The 18,031-nt window shown below is 42.6% G+C and overlaps 1 protein-coding gene across 1 annotated transcript in view; it reads right to left on the bottom strand.

Annotated features, from left to right (window-relative positions):
- EIF4E (eukaryotic translation initiation factor 4E) overlaps positions 1-11,301 on the bottom strand; it is a 39,333-nt gene extending 28,032 nt beyond the window's left edge. Inside the window, exon 1 of the mRNA XM_050944483.1 lies at positions 11,207-11,301. Within this exon, the coding sequence (XP_050800440.1) occupies positions 11,207-11,224 (18 nt within the window). The 5' untranslated portion in view covers positions 11,225-11,301. The remainder of the gene's footprint in view (positions 1-11,206) is intronic.
- Between the last annotated feature and the right edge of the window lie 6,730 nt (positions 11,302-18,031).

Here is an 18,031-nt window from a genome sequence, read left to right as displayed (position 1 = left end):
AAGTAGTAGTATTCTATTTTATAATCTGTTGCCAGATTTGGTTCACATGACAATTTCTTTTAAAAAAGGGCACTCCATTAAATCAGTCAAAATTCAAGTGTTAGTAGTTTCAGGAACTGCACCCTGCTACCTCCCATCTCCCCCCGTTAGCCCCCTGATCATTTTGTAGTTTACCAATCACATTTAATTTTTTTTTTAAATTTAACTCTTCCTCCTGAAGCCACCTGAAAGACCCCCCAGAGTGGGGAAGGGGAAAAAAAAAAATCAATGAAATGGCCAACACAAAAATGCTGTCAAATACACACAGTAAACGAGCTTAAAAAAAATAAATAACCTCTCAACCTGATACAGTCTTAGGTTTTATACTTTAGCAGCAAAATCTTTTCTATCACCTAGAAGTGGAGGCCAGGGGAAATATTCATATTTTGAAATAATGCTGGTTTTGTTCACAGTACTTCACTGTTTTCATTAAACACAAATAAATTATGACCATCCAGAATTCTGCAAACACTAATGAAGTCTTCATTAAGTTTTAATACTTCAATAAGTTTTAATACTTATTGTACAAATGGTAAGTTTTGAAAACTTGCTGTTTTTCCTGTAGCTATTTCTATTGAGCAACCTACTCAGATCCACTAAGTAGTCAGCTCTTTAAATAGCTAAAGAATAACATCTAATTTTTTTTTAACCCACTAGACTAGTCACCTATTTTTCTAATTGTCCAGTGCAACCTAGGCTAGAAAGATGAATACAAGACTAACTAGGAATGGAAAAGGAAAGTGGTAACTAGAAAGTGCAAGTTTTAAAACAGCTTTAGAAAAATATATTAGGTATGCATATGCTAGAAATCTTTTACTTGCTTATTGTATTTATGGATACCACATGTATGGACCAAAACTGAATAGAAGACATCGCACTCCGCCCAACCGCCTATCAAATTAAATACTTCTAGTTAGAGCAATTCTGATACCAAGTAAGTTACGTGAACATTTTAAAAAGTTCATTTTCAAGATGTCATTCACAAGTGTCCTAATGATTCACTCACTTCAAAGGCCCTGCCATAGCCAACTATGATCCTTTTGGCACAGGATGACATGACTCCCTCAAAAACTAATCAAGTTATGAGATAGTTATGCAATATAAGATAACAGATCTAAGCACTGCTGTGTATGCTATCACTTGCAAAAGTTAACCTAGTCCATTAAACTGAAAGCAGAGTTTTGTGCTTCAAAGCAGAGTTGAGGATAAGTTTCGGGTACACAGAAGTTTAACTCTCAACTAGAGCAGTTTATGCTCAGTACAAATGCTATCAAGTTGAGCAAAACAGAGTGAGCTACTTAGTGGTAAAACAAAATTTTAGTTTTTGCTTGTTAATGCTACTTGTTACAGTTTCTGTTGATCTTTCACATTCAACCCCTTGCCCAGACCATCAGACTGAATGTTTACACAGTGAAGCATTTATCATTATTAATCAAATGTGCAGCGTATCAAATCCAATTAGTAAAACTTGCTTAAAGCTTTCAGCTGGATTGTTAAAGCCAGTTATTGATTAGTATAAACTCTTATAATCCCCATATTGCTAGAGCCTAAAATATTTCATTAGTAAAATTACCATTAGCAATAGTAGTTTCTAAAATATCATTTAAAATGAGATTTTCTTAAGATTTTACTGTTATCATTTACTAAATGCATTTCTCAAACCTGAATTTGTTTTAGGACGAACAGGTAGGTACAAGCTTGCTTTTAAAGATCTGCCTTCTCTAGTTTTGTTAGATTTTTTCCCAGAGATACACAGATAGGGTAGCATAGTAAATCCAAATCTGGTTACCTGCTAAATTGGAAGCCTCTGTAGGGTCAACCCTGTTACTCTTATATGCACTGTAGTAGACAGCTCAATGTACTCACTACATATATTACAGTTTCTGAACAGAAAATCAGATATTGACATCACCTAGAAAACTTGGCAGAAAGATCCCATTCACAGTTTTAAAAAGATATCAAGTATATATACATGGTAACAGGATTCTGTGTCTTGGGAATTTCTTCTGCATCTACTGTTCTTCATAGTACAGATGTCACAAAGATTTGCAGGGACCACACTCTGGCAATTAAGAGCTCCATAGCAGGAGAGAGAAATCCACTGGATATTCAACTGCAACTTTTATTCCAAGAGGCCATAATTACAATCCCTATTACACATCTCCGGGAATAAACAGGTGGCCTGGGAATTTCCCACATTAAGTGGATTTTCTAGTTAAGTGTACAGCATCTGATTAAAACAGGCTTTGTCTACTGGATTCAATCATCTTCATCAGAGCTGCTACCATCACTTGCAAAACCTACAGCTACGTGCCCACAGAGCCCTCTGACCCAGGGAACAGCTGCTGAGCAACTTCCAATGTAATGAGATGCATATTAGAACATGGACATCAGCAAAAGCTTTTACTATAACAAAATGGGAAGAAAAACAACGAGGTTTGTAACATAGTTTGCAAGAGTCACAATTGCTAACTCCCAAAAAGTACAGTTAAAAACTACTTAGCTCAAAAATAAATAAACAAAATTAAAAAAAAAACTCTCAATATAAAGAATTCACTTAAACCCATGCACAGCAAAAGGCACTATGCTGAGATTAAAAGAACCAAGATTCAGCTACATATTCATTGGATTAGAACAGCTGTTAGTACTAGATTTTTAAGTATAGGTGAGGCCCGACTAAGCAGACAACGCAACATATTTAAGTTTCCATTTTAGTTACTTCTTGGGGCCTTCTTCCTGGGAGAAAAAAACCAAAGCAAAACACCAAGACTGGCAGACAAGAAACACAACCTATATTTTAGGCTGTTGTGTTCACAGTGTTAGAATCCTTTAAAATGAAAGGATCAGAACTTTCAGAAATGGAATTATTCTGTTTTAAAGCTAGCTGTTCACTAGAATTGCTGATTCTGATCTAATTATATTATATGATCATTCAGCAACTTTCCGCAGCTATTCGTTTGGACACTAAAGCTTGAACTAATACCATCACAGGAAAAATTTTATTAAAATGTTTAAATTAATTGGATAGTCTAGTAGTTTAACCGTGATATGTCCAAAAATAGAAAATCAAGAAAATCTGTGCAATTAATCAAGTTCTAGGAAGAAAAGAGGAAGTGACTTGAAGCTACTGAACTATGTGTATAAGGGAATGGCTATCCTAACCATATACATTTTCTTAAACCAAAGATCTTAGGAAAGCAACTAGCAGTTACAACAGGAATACGACACATTACCTGAAGCCCAAATGAGACGTTACAAGAGGTTATGTAGCAAGGAAGTGCGTGAACAGAAAGAAGGCCTTTAGTATATCTTCCAGGAATAAATAAAGCATCTAAATGAAGATTAACACATTTTCCTCAAGAAGTTAAGAAACCAACTATTGTTGGCTTCCATCCAGCAACAGTTATAACAGCTTTTTAAAAAAGGGATTATGTCTACCTGAAAGTGAGCAGCACTTTTTCCAATACTGGAGTTGAAATCTTCCTAGGGCTAAAAGATGCATGTTACAAAGTATTTAGAATTGTTTTAAAGTTAATACCTTTGTGGATGTTTCTAGTTGCACAAAGTGGTTGCCCTGTGATACCAAACTTCCTGCTTACACGAGACGTGCCAGCATGTGATGTGCTGGTGCCTTTAATACTGGAACATGGAATCTGCATATGGGGATAAGGTAAGTTTCTTCAATAGTCAATATGTAAGAGGGTTCCAAATGATCTTGTTTACTAGTACCAACATTGCCACTGGTGTTTGCTGGAAATCTCATGAGTTGGAGGACCAGGACTACGCAGAGCTTCACTTTAGATATTAGAGATTCAAGCCATTGCCAGCATAATAGTATTTTGTGTTGTGAAATTCTGGTGAATTTCCAAATGGATGTAAATTCAATAATTAGATTAATTGCTAGCTTTAATAATTTAAACAATTAGATAATGTAACATTCCAACCAATACCCAAAAATTTCATCCATGTGCTAAATCTCTTCTTTGTTGACTCACAAGTCTAAAGTTATCGAGAACAATTACAACATTAAACTTAAAGCAAAAAGCAAGGCTCTTGAAACAGGAATTTTCAAATTGATTCTAATCATGAACATATATCATATTTCAAAATTAAGCCAACACCTGAGCCAACATCATCATCAGAAAATTTAGGACTTCCAAGGAAGACAGTACTATAGTTAAAGCACAGGATAGTCCTTGTCATCCAGTTCATTCATGCTACATCTAAGCCGCACAATTATCTGTTTAATTCAAGTAAGGTCGGGAAAATAAAGTTTCTCTATCATGACACTGAAATATTTAAATAGAACTGATAAATGAAAGTTGATGCTACATTTTCACCACACGAAAATGAAGTTAGCACACTGTTTATTAACTAACATGTTATTAGTTTAAAGTTATGAACAAAAACAAGCTCTGTGATTTATACATAAAAGACGTGATACAAAAAATTGTTCAAATATTAAATTTTTTTTTAAATCTACCTCCTGTGCTTTTGTGTAATTTTGCACTATACATACTATTTAAAATCTAAGACTGCAGTCATTTGTAAGTGCCTTGGAATCGGGACTATTTAACGGCTTTTAAACACTGCAAGACCTAAGGAACTTTATCAAGTGTGCAGAGACCATACGGAACTTCAAGTTCTTACCAAGCATCTCCAAAGGCAGAAACTCAAACTTAAAAACAAATAGTCCTATGCACTAGGATGTGACAAGAGATGAATAATGCACATTTTGAATTTCTAAAACAAACTTCTGTATTAATATGTATAAAACGCTGAAAGTTTCAAGAAATGAAAAAAAACTCAATTTAGAAGTTTTTCCTTTCCAAGAGAGAAAGTGATTCAGAAATAAAGAGGTTTTTGTTTAAATGTTAAGTAGAAAACCTTAAAATAGCTAGGGCATGAAAGCAAGGTGATTTCTCACAATGTAATCCTCTCTACAAACACCTCAATTTCTTACAATTTTCACTACATCTCTCCTAGAGCTTATGATGTTTACAGAGATCTTCATGAAGCTCTGCAGAAGTTCCTATTTTTTTAATCTAATAACTCTGAAGTTTTGCACTCAGTGTTTACAGTAGCACTTACATACCATGTAAAGTGCTGTTAAAACCCAACATAGATAAGTAGTCCTACACTCTGCTTCTCACTGAGAATTAATGGATATTTAGACCATGCTGTCTGGGACACCCCTTTACAAAACTCTTTAGAAAACTTAACATTAAAAACATCTCAATTCTTTTCAAGATTCTATAACTCAAACCACTTGGGTGATTATCTAAAATGGACTAGAACTTTTCCTCTGATATAAAAGATAACTATGATAGGTATGTTTCTGACTAAACTTTTTCAGAAAGTTAGCATGGAATTTTTTAATTTTTATTTTTAAAGTGAGCTTATGATGGTAACTTTAACAGGGTCCAAAAAAGAACTAGGTAAGTTCATGGAGGATAGGTCCACCAAAGGCTATTTGCTAGGATAGGTAGGGATGGTATCCATAGCCTTTGTTTGCCAGAAGCTGGGAATGGGCAACAAGGGATGGATCACATGATTACCTATTCTGTTCATTCCCTCTGGGATACCTGGCATTGGCCATTGTTGGAAGACAGAATACTGGGCTAGATGGCCCTCTAGTCTGACCCAATATGGCCGTTCTTACGTTCTTAAACTCTTTTAAAACTACAGTATCTCCATTATTAAACAACTGCACTTAAGACTGATTCCTAGTTGGTAAATACCAGCAATATATTTAAGCAAAATATAACGAACAAAACTGCTTAATTCAGTGGCGCTCAACCTTTCCACACTACTATACCCATTTCAGGCATCTGATTTGTCTTGTGTACTCCCAAGTTCCATTTCACTTAAACTACCTGCTTACAAAAATCAGACAAAAAAAAAGTGTCACAGCACACTATTACTGAAAAATTGCTTACTTTCTCATTTTCACCATATAATTATAAAATAAATCAACTGGAAAATAAATATTGTACTTACATTTCAGGGTATAGTATACAGAACAAAGTCATTGCCTGTATGAAATTTTAGTATGTACTGACTTTGCTAGTGCATTTTATCTAGGTAAATATCTAGATGAGTGACGCACCCCCGGAAAATCTGTGTACACTCCTGGTTGAGAACCACTGACCTAATTTATCACACTATGACTGAATAGTGTGGGAATCTCCCAACAGCACATCACTGATCACAATGACACTAGAAATTCCTAGTCACAGAGAGATTAAGGCTAATTTCTGTCCTAACGCAGTTCAGATTTAAGAACAAAAGTCAAGGCTTTTTTTGCTGTTTAATTTTATTCCATAGAATAAAAGGAGTGTAAAAATTACAAAAAAGCTTTAAATGTATCCTTAAATTAGAAGCTGTTTTGATATCAGCATACACACTAACTTAAACTCCAAGCCATAGTTCAGCTGCATATTTTTTAATTTAAGTAAATCATTACAAGGTCTGCGATTTCCTTTAGCAAGGGCCAAGATCCTACACACTAGTGTTTAATTATGTATAGAATCAGAAGTGTAGGGCTGGAAGGAACCTCAAAAAGTCATCAAGTCCACCCCGCTGAGCTGAAGTAGGACAAAAACCTAAACCACCCCTAGCAGATATTTGTCCAAACTGTTTTTAAAAGCCTCAAATGACAGGGATTCCCCCACCTCTCTTGGAAGCCTATTCCAGGGATCCTTACCAAAGCTGACTCATAGCATGCAACTAGCCAAATTAAAAATGGAAGAACAGATATGAAAGTTTCAGCTAAGACACACAGTTTCAGTTCAAGATAGGATATTTTGAATGTGGAATTAGTTAACTATACAAATGCAAGTGTTAAGAAAATACAAATATTTAAGTGCACTGAATAAGAACAAAATGATAAAAGCAAAATCCCACACCGAAACCTGCCTGCAATTTGGGAGATGGAAGGGTACAAGGTTACATAAGTTATCTTCTTGTCTTATTTATCCAAACCATTCAAAGGTTTAGCATGGCAGAATTTTATTTTTAAAGTTATTTTCTGTAGGTTGTTGTTGAAACCCCTGAAATAATGCCAAAGCATTAACACTGGAACTTTTTTCCTTTTCTTTAGTGTTTTGTACAAACAGTTCTTTTCTTATTAAAAAGAAGAACATTCAGATACAGTGCGCGTCCGCAGAGCTGAATGTCCATGACCACATTATACTGTATTCCAGGTGACTAAAAGTGCAATAGGGTTATTACTGATCTGATGTAGACAGGTTAACGGCAGATGACCACGTGGCTGCCGGAAGTCCATGGTCAGGCAATGATCCCTGCTGACCTTAAATCCGATCTTCAGACTTTGTCTCCGAGGCAGGCTATATGACCATAAAGAGCCAGCCAGAGGTGACAAAAAAGGACTTCAATCTTCTTGAAGTCAATTGTCAATAACATATCCCCTATCACTGATTAAAAAAACCAAACCAAACTTTCTTATGCCCAACAGCAGCTGCTGGCAATGCATATGAAGTGCCTTCAGCGTCCTGATATCCTAGTTAAGCAATACCCAGGCTTCGGATCCATATAAGATGATCAAAAGTACATAGGTTTGATGGACCCATATTTTTCTTATAGATGCAATTTAACTGTAAGTTCCAAAACAGGACTAAATTTTCTTGAGGAACATACCAAAACAGTATTTCTACATTTCACGAGATGCAATATATTGTCCTGGTTTGATATTTAAGTTACCACTAAATTCAATGGATTTTGGAGCAAGAGCAGCAAGGTAAATGAGAAATCGCCCACATCAGTATGAAACGAAGTACATATGCTAGGGTTTGAATCTTTAGTACAACTCTATGAACTTATAATGCTTGTAAAATGAATACAAATTTATATATTGACTAATCCTAAAATAAAATGTACAAGTGCACAACTCAAAAGTAAATATACTTAGTTTCAGTACAAAATGTACGTTGCACAGATGCATGCAGCTTTGAAATTGTCTTTACAGTTAGCAAGAAAAGCATTTTAAGCATTGTATTAAGCTCTTTAAATCTTTTCAGAGAAATCTACATCAATCAAGTATTTGTGTTTTAATGTCTACTAGAACTGGCTGATAATTTTTAAACAAGAAGAGGCCTAAATTAAACTTGTGTGGAAAAACTTGCTTCTTAACACCTTTATTTCCTTCTTTTTCTTCCCTTTTCAACAGCAAACATGGAAAAGAAGTGGGGGGGGGGGAGAGAAAGATCTGTACTGAAAAGTGAGTTTCTAGACGTTTGAAATGTATAAACAAAAATGTTTTGGGAATTAGTTGTTCTAACACTAACATTACAGATGTTATTTTGTAGAATTATACTTGCATTGGTAACAGATGTTTCCACTGAACAAGCTTTAACGTTTTGCATTGTACCTCAAATGCTTTCAACCTGAAGAGGAGAGGTGTACACAGAATTTTTTTAAAAACAAAATAGCAACAATTGCTTTAGCTTTGATTCGATTTTCCTTTAACACCCTTCCCATCTCATAAGACCTTCCCTGCCTCAACTGCAGAAGACACTCAGAGAAAGTAAGGTGGTACTGCGAGCACCATAAAATGCTTCTGTGTTGCACTGGAAAGGGAGATACAGGAACTACAGAAAAATGAAGGATTTATATGCCTGTAGTCCCAGATTTTGAAATCTCAACAAGAGGTTCTCTCTCTTTTTTTGAACTGTACAACAGTAAATAGTATTTTAATTCTGTACAAATAGCCAAGTATCACCCTAGAAAGTCAAGGTGGGTGAAGTAATATCTTTCAGGAGCCAACTTGTGTTGGTGAGACAAACTTTTGAGCTTACACAGAGCTTACGTGGGCACAGACCTGAAGAAGAGCTTGAAAGCTTCTCTCTCACCAACAGAAGTTGGTCCAATAAAAGGTATTATCTCATCTACTTGTCTCTTAATATCCTTGGACCAACATGGCTACAAACACAACTACATACAAGTGTCACTCTAGTCATTTTATAAACCTTATGTATTATGTTCAGAAATATGCTGGTCAGGCTTGGCAAATAGAAAAAAAAATATGAGGATAGGCAGGAGACTTATGAGGAGGCATGGAATCTTTAATTTTAAATTATCTTCAAGTTCAGTTGTAACCAAGAGTCGTTACCATTTGATAGCTACCTGGCTCCTTTAGGAAAGCATGCTTTTAGTATCAGTTCAGTCACTAGCGGACAGCTGCCCACATCACAGCAATTAGTGATCTTCATGGCCCTCACAAAAAAGTGAATGAAGATGGAGACACTGATCCTCTGACCCTAGAAATGGTTCCCCCCAAACTCAAGTCATGATGAAACTGTGTGAACAACAAGGGGAAACTGATGCTGTTGCTGCTTAGTCTGTTTCTGTTCTTTGGATAAGTCAATGACATTGTTTTCTAGGGCTGTTAGACACTGTTTACAAACATTAAATTCACTCATCTTTTGCTTATATTTAAAGTAATTTGTGTCTTTGCAGAGAGCCATTAATTGGAAATGGATGTCTACAATGTTTTCAGCTACATTTACTTCACCACAAAACAGTAAGAAAACTTCAGCGAATTGTTTTACACAGTAGTATTTCTGTTTCTGTATGAAAATCAGTTTATTTACAACGAGGTCAAATGAGACAGTAAACTGATTTTTGTACTTAAAAAAACATTTATTTGATTTTTAAGAGATAAAAAGTAAAAGTTAGCAACTTTCAAATTATATTTTCAATATTTAATAGAATAAATCACAACTCTCAAAAGAGAGACTTATTTACCTCCTCCTCACCTTCTTTTCCAGACCCTAATACTCAATCTTGCAGATGACCATCCTCTGAGATACATCAGCATGTATATCAAAGATGGCATCACATGAATCATGGAGAATGGCTGGAGGTGGCACACAGAAATAAAGAAAAGGCAGGCTGAAAGAATATCTAAGAAATAATATTCTCTAGAGTTCTGCTACTTAAAATTGAAACCAGGACATCAAAAATATTTAGTAAATATGTGCAAAGTCACAGGATGTCACAGGAGGAGTAGTGAATTCACCCCAGTAATGTGGCAACAGCTTGGTAAGTGAAACGTACCTGCCAGGGTTTGTCAGGGAACAAGCCATTTTAAGTTTGGATGCTTCAAACCCGAAAGGGAACAGTGATCACTTTACAAGAGTAACCTCCGGGCGGCGGATGGCTCAGCACTCTATCCCTACCAGACATCTGAATGTAGGCTGCCAGGCTGTCAATCCAGGGCTAAACTGCCCAGACGTCAGAGCAGTTTCGTAGAGACAGAGAAATCGATGGAAGAGGTAGGGAGCCGTTAGCCCCTCAGTGGCCAGGAAATGTATTTCCTACCTGGCCGCATCAGTGTGGTCAGCAACACGGACGTTTGCCCAGACAGTACCGCCCCCTCCGCCGCCAGCGGCTAGTCCGGCTGGCCACAGTCATAGTGGCACTAGGCTCTTTCGTGGGTCACCTTCCGGCGCTGCGAGAGCGCAGACCGGCAGAGGGTCGCCAAGGTCACTCGCAAGGAGGGCGCCAGAAGCTCCCGGTCCTGTCCGGGCGCATCACGACCCCGCCGGGAGACAGCGGGGTGGGCTCCCGGCGGGGAGCGGCGGCCAAGCGCGCGCACGGGGGTCACTCCGTTTCCCCTGTGTCAGTCGGGGCGGAAGCACACGTGGGAGACGCGCCGGGCCTCCCCCGCACGCACCGTGCAACTGCTGACACAATAGGAACCGCAGCCACCCGGTGCCTGGCCCCAGCACAGCAGCCCCTCCGCCCCAAGCCCAGGCCGCGTGCGCCCCCTCTTCATCACGCGCCAGCTTCCCCCTCTTCCCTCCCACCTCACGCACGCGCCGCCCCTCGCGTCCGTTGCCCCCTCCCCCCACTTTCCAGGCCTCGCGCCGGGCGGGCCCCAGGTGGTGACGGCACAATCCCCACCACGCGCCTAACTCACGGGCTCGGAATCCACCCATCCCCTCCCCCCCTACACAGGCCGGCGCGTCCTCCTCCACGCGCGTGCGCTACTCAAAGCTTTACCGATCCACTCTCACCCCGTCCCGCCCCAGCGGGGATCGCCCCTCCCTTGGGGAGCGCTTCCTCCTTCCCCACCGCCTCCTTCTCTGACCGGGCTCAGGGGAGCGGGGATCAGGGCGCGAGGAAGAGGGAATGAAACACTCACCGGTTCCACAGTCGCCATCTTAGATCGATCTGATCGCACACAAGCGCTGCGGGGAGGGGAGGGGGCGGATAAAAAATCAGATTCAAACCCGATTGGCTATCAGCGGGTCACGTGAGGCTCACGGCCGTTTGAAAGGGCTCGGCGCCTGCGCAAGGCGGGGAAAGGTGAGAGAGCGGTGCCTTCTGGGAACTGTAGTCGCTGGGGTGTGGAATGAGAGTGGAGGAGGCCGGTGCCCCTCTCCCTTCCTGCCTTCCTCTCACAGGAGAGAGACAGTCACGTGGCAGAGGGGGAGGCAGACGGGGCGTGCCAGGCTGTGTCTGAGGGGAAGGGACCCCCCCCCTCGCGGCCAGACCCAGTCACTGCAGGAGCTTGGAAGACTCTCCTGTTGGCATCCCTGTTAGGCACTGCGGTGCTGTCTGGCCTGACACTGCCCCCTGTCAGGTGGGGATGTCTGCACTCACAATGCATGATGCAACCCGCCCTCCTGCAACACAGGCACCCTCAGTCAAGGGGAGACTGAGACACCCTTCTCAATGGCCAATTGGTCTGTCTGTTTTACACACACAGTCTGTCTAAGTTAACTCTGCGTGCCAGGTTAGGCCTGGTCTGCATTAGAAAATAAAGTCAGATTAACTGTATGGTTCAAAGGTGTGAAAAATCTCAGGGAGGGGGATGACCTGTGCTGAGGGGAGAACCCCTCCCGTTGGTGTGGGTCATGTTTGTACTGAAGCGCTGCAGCGGCGCTGCTGTAGTGTTTGAAGTGTAGTCGTACCCTTAGAGACACATGGTGGGTCAGCTAATATCTTTTATTGCAGCAACTGTTGGCGAGAGACAAACTGTTGAGACACACAGAGCTCTTCTTCAGGTCTGGAGAGGCTACTTGTACCATCACAGCCAAATGCAAGTGGAACTGATTGTTTAGCATGAATAGTTGTCAGGGACCATTCCTAGCCCTGTCTCTCTCACCAACAGAAGTTGGTCCAATAAAAAATATTACCTCGCCCACCTTGTCTCTCTCATATCCTGGGACTGACATGACTACAATTATATTGCATACCGTTAGACCGGCAGTCTATTTAACTCAGTGGCTCTCAACCTTTCCAGACTACTGTACTCCTTTCTGGAGTCTGACTTGTCCCGCGTAATCCCAGGTGTCAGCTAATTTAAAAACTAGTTGTTTACAAAATCAGACATAAAAATACAAAAGTGTCACAGCACACTTACTGAAAAATTGCTCACTTTATTATTTTTACCATGTAATAATAAAATAAACCAATTGGAATATAAATATTGTACTTACATTTCAGTGTATAGTACGGAGGTTGGCAACCTATGGCACGCATGCCAAAGGTGGCATGCGAGCTGATTTTGCCTGGCACATGGCTGCCAGCCAGGGTCCCGGCTGCCAGCCCCGCTCAGCCTGCTGCCGGCTGAGTGAACGGAACCCCAGGCCTGCAGGAGGCTGAGCGGGGCTGGCGGCCAGGACCCCAGACCAGCGGCAGGCGCACCCCCCAGCTCTCCCATCACCATGCTCAGGTTCTGCAGCTCCCAGGAGTGTGAGCTGCCAGGGCACGGGGCCCTGAGCCTGCAGCAGGAGGGGCGGCAGCGATTGCTCACACTCCCGGGAGCCGCAGAGCCCGAATGCGGTGAGGGAGAAGCTGGGGGGTGCACGGGGACCACCACATGCATGCATCTGCTGCAGAAGCCCCCCGGGGAGGGCACCAGGCCACAGCCCGGGCAGGCACGCCCCCCGGCTCCACTCTCACTGTGCTCGGGTTCTGCGGCTTCTGGAAGCGTGAGCCGCCGCTGCCCCTCCTGCAGCTCCCTGCATCCCCCGCTGCCTCAGCACTCTGCAGGGAAGGGGCTGTGCACGCAGCAGCCCGGCAGCGTGTTTTGCCTCCACGTGGAGCCAGCGTCTGACCGGCATGGGCCTGGTAAGGGGAGTCCCAGGGGGCAGTCAGGGAGCAAGGGGAAGGCTGGATGGGTTGAGAGTTCTTGGGGTCCTGTCAGGTGGTGGGGAGTGGTTGGATGGGATGTGGGAGTCCCAGCGGGCTTTCTGGGGGTGGGGTTGTGGATATGGTTGGGGCAATCAGGCGACAGGTAGGGGCTAGGGTGCTAGGGGGACAGCTATGGTGGCGGGGGTCTCAGGAGGGGGCAGTCAGGGGACAAGGAGCAGGGAGGCTTAGGTAGGGGGTGGGGTTCTGGGGGACAGTTGGGGCAGGGGTCCCAGGAGGGGGCTATCAGGGGACAAGGAGTGGGGCGTTTGGGGGTTCTGACGGGGGCAGTAGGGGTGGGAAGTGGGAGGGTGTGGATGGGGGCAAGGCTAGGGCAGGGCTCTCTCTAGGCGAGGGGGGAGCCAGGGGGCACATGGGGGCGCAGGGGACGCCGGGCTTCAGCCTGGACAGGAGGGGCAAGGGGGTGCGGCTGCTCCCCGCTAGCGGTGCCGCCGCCTTTGCAGGGCTGCTGCCTCCCTGCACCTCGCTGGCTCCTCCATGGCTGGGGCTCGCTGCTGCCGCAAGCGGGACGCTCTGGCTCTCCAGTGCCTCCAGAAGGCAGCTCCTCCTTGCCAAGCTGCTGCAGTGGCCCAAGCCTGGCAAAGCCAGTGAGTGGACTCGGGGTGGGAACCACTGAGGTCGGGTGAGGAGGGCTCGTGGGGCGGGGATGTGCACCCTCTAGGGAATTCAGGGGGCAGGGAGGGGGGAACCTGGTCTGAGGAGCAGCCCCTGGGCAGGCAGGCCCCTAGGGTCTATAAGGACTCATTGGGATTTGCCCCTCAATGAACCGATGTGTGTGGGGGTGGGGAGGGGGGCGAAAGGTGGAAGTTTCACCTGGGGACAAAATATCCTTGCACCAGTCCTCGCCCAGGGGGTGCATGCATCCCAGGTTAAGAACCACTGCACTAAACTGATAAGATCTGCATTTAATTTAATTTTAAATGAAGCTTCTTATCACTAATAGAAGGAAATAATCTCTTCTCAGCGTGTTAGTTTTTCTTCTCTCTGGGAAGGGGAAGGATTTTGCTTTCTGTGCTTCACTGGGAAATACGTAGAAGCTAACTCAGAATTTGACTTTTAAAATCTCTTCACAAATATATTGTTGATGTGGCTAGTGATGCTGCATCCCTGCCCCACAGAAAATCCCTGTTTTCAAGGATTACATAGTGGCTGGCTGTGTAAGAATTTGGTTGAGGCTAAACCATCACCCTTTTTGTCTCAAAGTTTTCTGCATTTCTCTCATCATCCCCTAACTAAGTCTGTGAAGATTTTGGTAAAATATTGTGCTATTGAGCTCCTCCTGGGGGCGTATCTGGGACCAGCAACAGGCAGAAGATCACCAGACAGCGTGGCTTCTGTGGATGAAGCTAGAGGGTGGGGTCATGCTGGTACAGAGCCTGGAGGAAGTGGGAAGAGGAGACACTGTGTTGCGGCATAGATAGTCCTGGTTTCTGACAAATGTGTGGATTTTGGGGCAGAATCTCCTGGTTATTTCACAGATGGACAAACCCTACCTTCCTCAAGCAGATAATCCAGTGGAAACTCAACAAGAAGAATACTTTTGTGGTTTTCCAGAGGATGAGGCCTTATTAAATCATACAGTACACTGTTTTGAAATATTTCAGATTACCTCATGATTTGTATGTGTAATCGCAGTAGAATTATGGGGATGGTTCCATTGCAATTATATCAGGATTGAAAGAATAATAATATGTTTATAGAAGATTTTCAAGGCCCACCTTAAAGTATAAGCCTGGTGCTCAGAGGATGCAGATATGCAAATCCTCAAAGCACTCTAGTGATCTTTTGGAAGAAATGTAAGGACATGTCTTCACTGGCAACATTAAAGTGCTGCCATAGCAGTGCTGCCATGCGAGCGCTTTAACGTGGCATAGCGCTGGGAGAGAGCTCTGAAAAAACCACCTCCATGAGGTGTCTACACTGGCACTTTACAGTGCTGAAACTTGCAGCACTCAGGGGGGTGTTTTTTCACACCCCGAGGGAGAAAGTTGTAGTGCTGTAAAGTGCCAGTGTAGACAAACCCTAAGTAGCTACATTTATGTATATGAAAGAACCGAGTACAGAAGAATGTAAAGACAATATTTCAGCTAACACTGCTATCTTCCAAATTTACTGCATCCAGTTAATATAGTAGAAATTTAAACCCCATATCAAATTCAACCATTATACTTTATCTCATACTGGAAATAAAGTAATTCAACAAAATTATGTTTTATTACATTTATTATATTATTTGTGTGTTTCATGAATAAGTCATTGTCAAGGTATTTTTCCCGCTTTGAACTTTAGCGTCCTAAAAGTGGGGCCCTGCATGTACCCTTCTAAGCTTAATTCCTATCTTAGATCTGATAGCGCCGCCACCAGCCAAAATATAGTGTTTGGCATACTTTCTGTTCCCCCAAAACCTTCCCTGGGGAGCCCAAGACCCAAATTCCTTGGATCTTAAAACAAGGAAAAATAAACCATCCCCCCTTCTTTCCCCCTCCCAGACTTTCCCCTCTCTGGGCTACCCTGAGAGACTACACTGATCCAAACTCCTTGGATCTTAAAACAGAGAGAAATTAACCTTCCCTACCCCCTCCTTTCCCCCCACCAATCCCTGGTGAGTTCAGACCCAATCCCCTTGGGTCTTAAACAAGAGAAAAAAATCAATCAGGTTCTTAAAAAAGAAAGCTTTTAATTAAAGAAAGAAAAAGTAAAAATTATCTCTGTAAAATCAGGATGGAAAATGTTTACAGGGTATTCAGCTCATATAGACTAGAGGGACTCCCCCCCCCCCCCAGCCTGATTCAAGTTACAGCAAACAGAGGCAAAAATACTTCCAGCAAAATACACATTCACAAGTTAAGAAAACAAACATAAGACTAATCCGCCTTTTCTAGCTAGTACTTACTATTTTGAACATGAGAGACTGTTTCAGAAAGATTGGAGAATCCTAGGGTGCACATCTGGTCCCTCTTAGCCCCAAGAGCGAACAACGAACAAAAAAAACAGCACAAACAAAGACTTCCCTCCACAAAGATTTGAAAGTATTTTGTCCCCCCATTGGTCCTCTAGTCAGGTGTCAGCCAGGTTCACCGAGCTTCTTAACTCTTTACAGGTAAAAGAGACATTAACCCTTAACCATCTGTTTATGACAGTCATGTTCATCAAATCATGTTTCTACACTTCAGCGTCCAGACAGTTGCAGAGTATTTGCGTGTTTAGCTGATGTGAGGGCCAGTTTAAGCGTTGTTGCTCTTAACTTATTATTAATGGCAGGAAAATCAAATGCAACTGCTTCGCTCAAAATAAGGAAATAAAAACTAAAAAATGCCACTTTCTAAATGTCATTTGCATTATTTTGTGAAGAGAACTCTTAATCATGCAAGTTACATGAAATAAATAAAATGCTTGTTGTTCATGGCAATTGGTCACATATTGGGTGATTTGAAAAAACAAGTCCACTTTTGACATCTGTCATGTGCTTGAGACTGAGCATGAACAAATCACTTCAGTAAGAACAACATTTTTCAGTGGAGAATTGGACAAATGAGAATTTTATTATAAGGATATTTTATTCACCAGAAAAAGTTGTATTTCCAGGTATTATTCAATTATTTCCAAACAAAGGTTTGGCAACAAGTGATATGGCAGCCAAAAAAGCCAATGACATTTTAGATTAAATACACAATGGCATCATGTCACTAGAAACATCCTTCTTTCTATAGCACTGGTGAGACTGCACCTAGAATACTACAGTTCTGGGTACCAGAAAAATGTTGACAAATTGGAGGCAATACAGAGTAGACCAACAAAAAGAAATATGGGGTTGGAAGTACCAACTTTTTAAGAAAGAATAAAATAATTAAACCTGAATATGTTGGCATGATGACAAAAGAAGAAGAAAAATGTTACAGAAGGTTCCTACAGACCCAAATGAATAGGCTACCAGTAGATAACTTATGTTATTTTTATCAGTTCTCAGGACTAACATTTGTCTCTTTGATCCATACATGATGGGGACAGTAGCATGCTTTGAGGGAAGTGACATTAGGTGTCCTCTCTCCCTATTTAATTACAGTTCCTTAGGGCTGGTTTACATACAATATGAGCCCCGATTTAAGTAAATCAGTGCTGCCTTCTGGCATGGACACTTATTTTGGATTGCATATCCTATTTCAATTTTGTTTAAGTTGGTTTCTTATTGATTCCAAATTGATTTAGTTAACTTGGTGCTCAAACTCTGGGAAGTCAAGAGTTATGTTCAGCAGGTGCAAGGGGAAAATTAGAAGCTTGTTTCTCCTTAAATCTAACATAAAAGCTACAGCTTAGGACAGGGGTGGGCAAACTTTTTGGGCTGAGGGCCACATTGGGTTTCTGAAATTGTATGGAGGGCTGGTTAGGGGAGGCTGTGCCTCCCCAAACAGCCAGGCATGACCCGGCCCCCTGTCTCCTATCCGATCCCTCCTGCTTCTTGCCCCTTGATGACCCCCCTGGGACTCCTGCCCCATCCACTCCTCCCTGTCCCCTGACCGCCCCCAGACTCTCTGCTACTGACTGCCCCCGACTGCCTTATCCAACCCCTCCTCTCATTCCTGACTGCCCCTCTGGGACCCCTGCCCCATCCAGTCACCTCTTCTCTCTGTCTCCTCACCGCCCCTGGAACCCCTGCCCCTGACTGCCCCCCCCACCCCATCCAAGCCCCCCCTCCTTCCTGACTGCCCTCCCGGAACCCCTGCCCCCATTCACCCCCCGTTCCCCGCCCTCTGACCGCCCCACCCCCTATCCACACCCCTGCCCCTCACCCTGAACTCCCCTGCCCTCTATC

The sequence above is a fragment of the Gopherus flavomarginatus genome, chromosome 3 (assembly GCF_025201925.1).
Source record: "Gopherus flavomarginatus isolate rGopFla2 chromosome 3, rGopFla2.mat.asm, whole genome shotgun sequence".
NCBI lineage: Eukaryota > Metazoa > Chordata > Testudines > Testudinidae > Gopherus > Gopherus flavomarginatus.
This window is presented reverse-complemented; position numbering and strand designations above follow the sequence as displayed.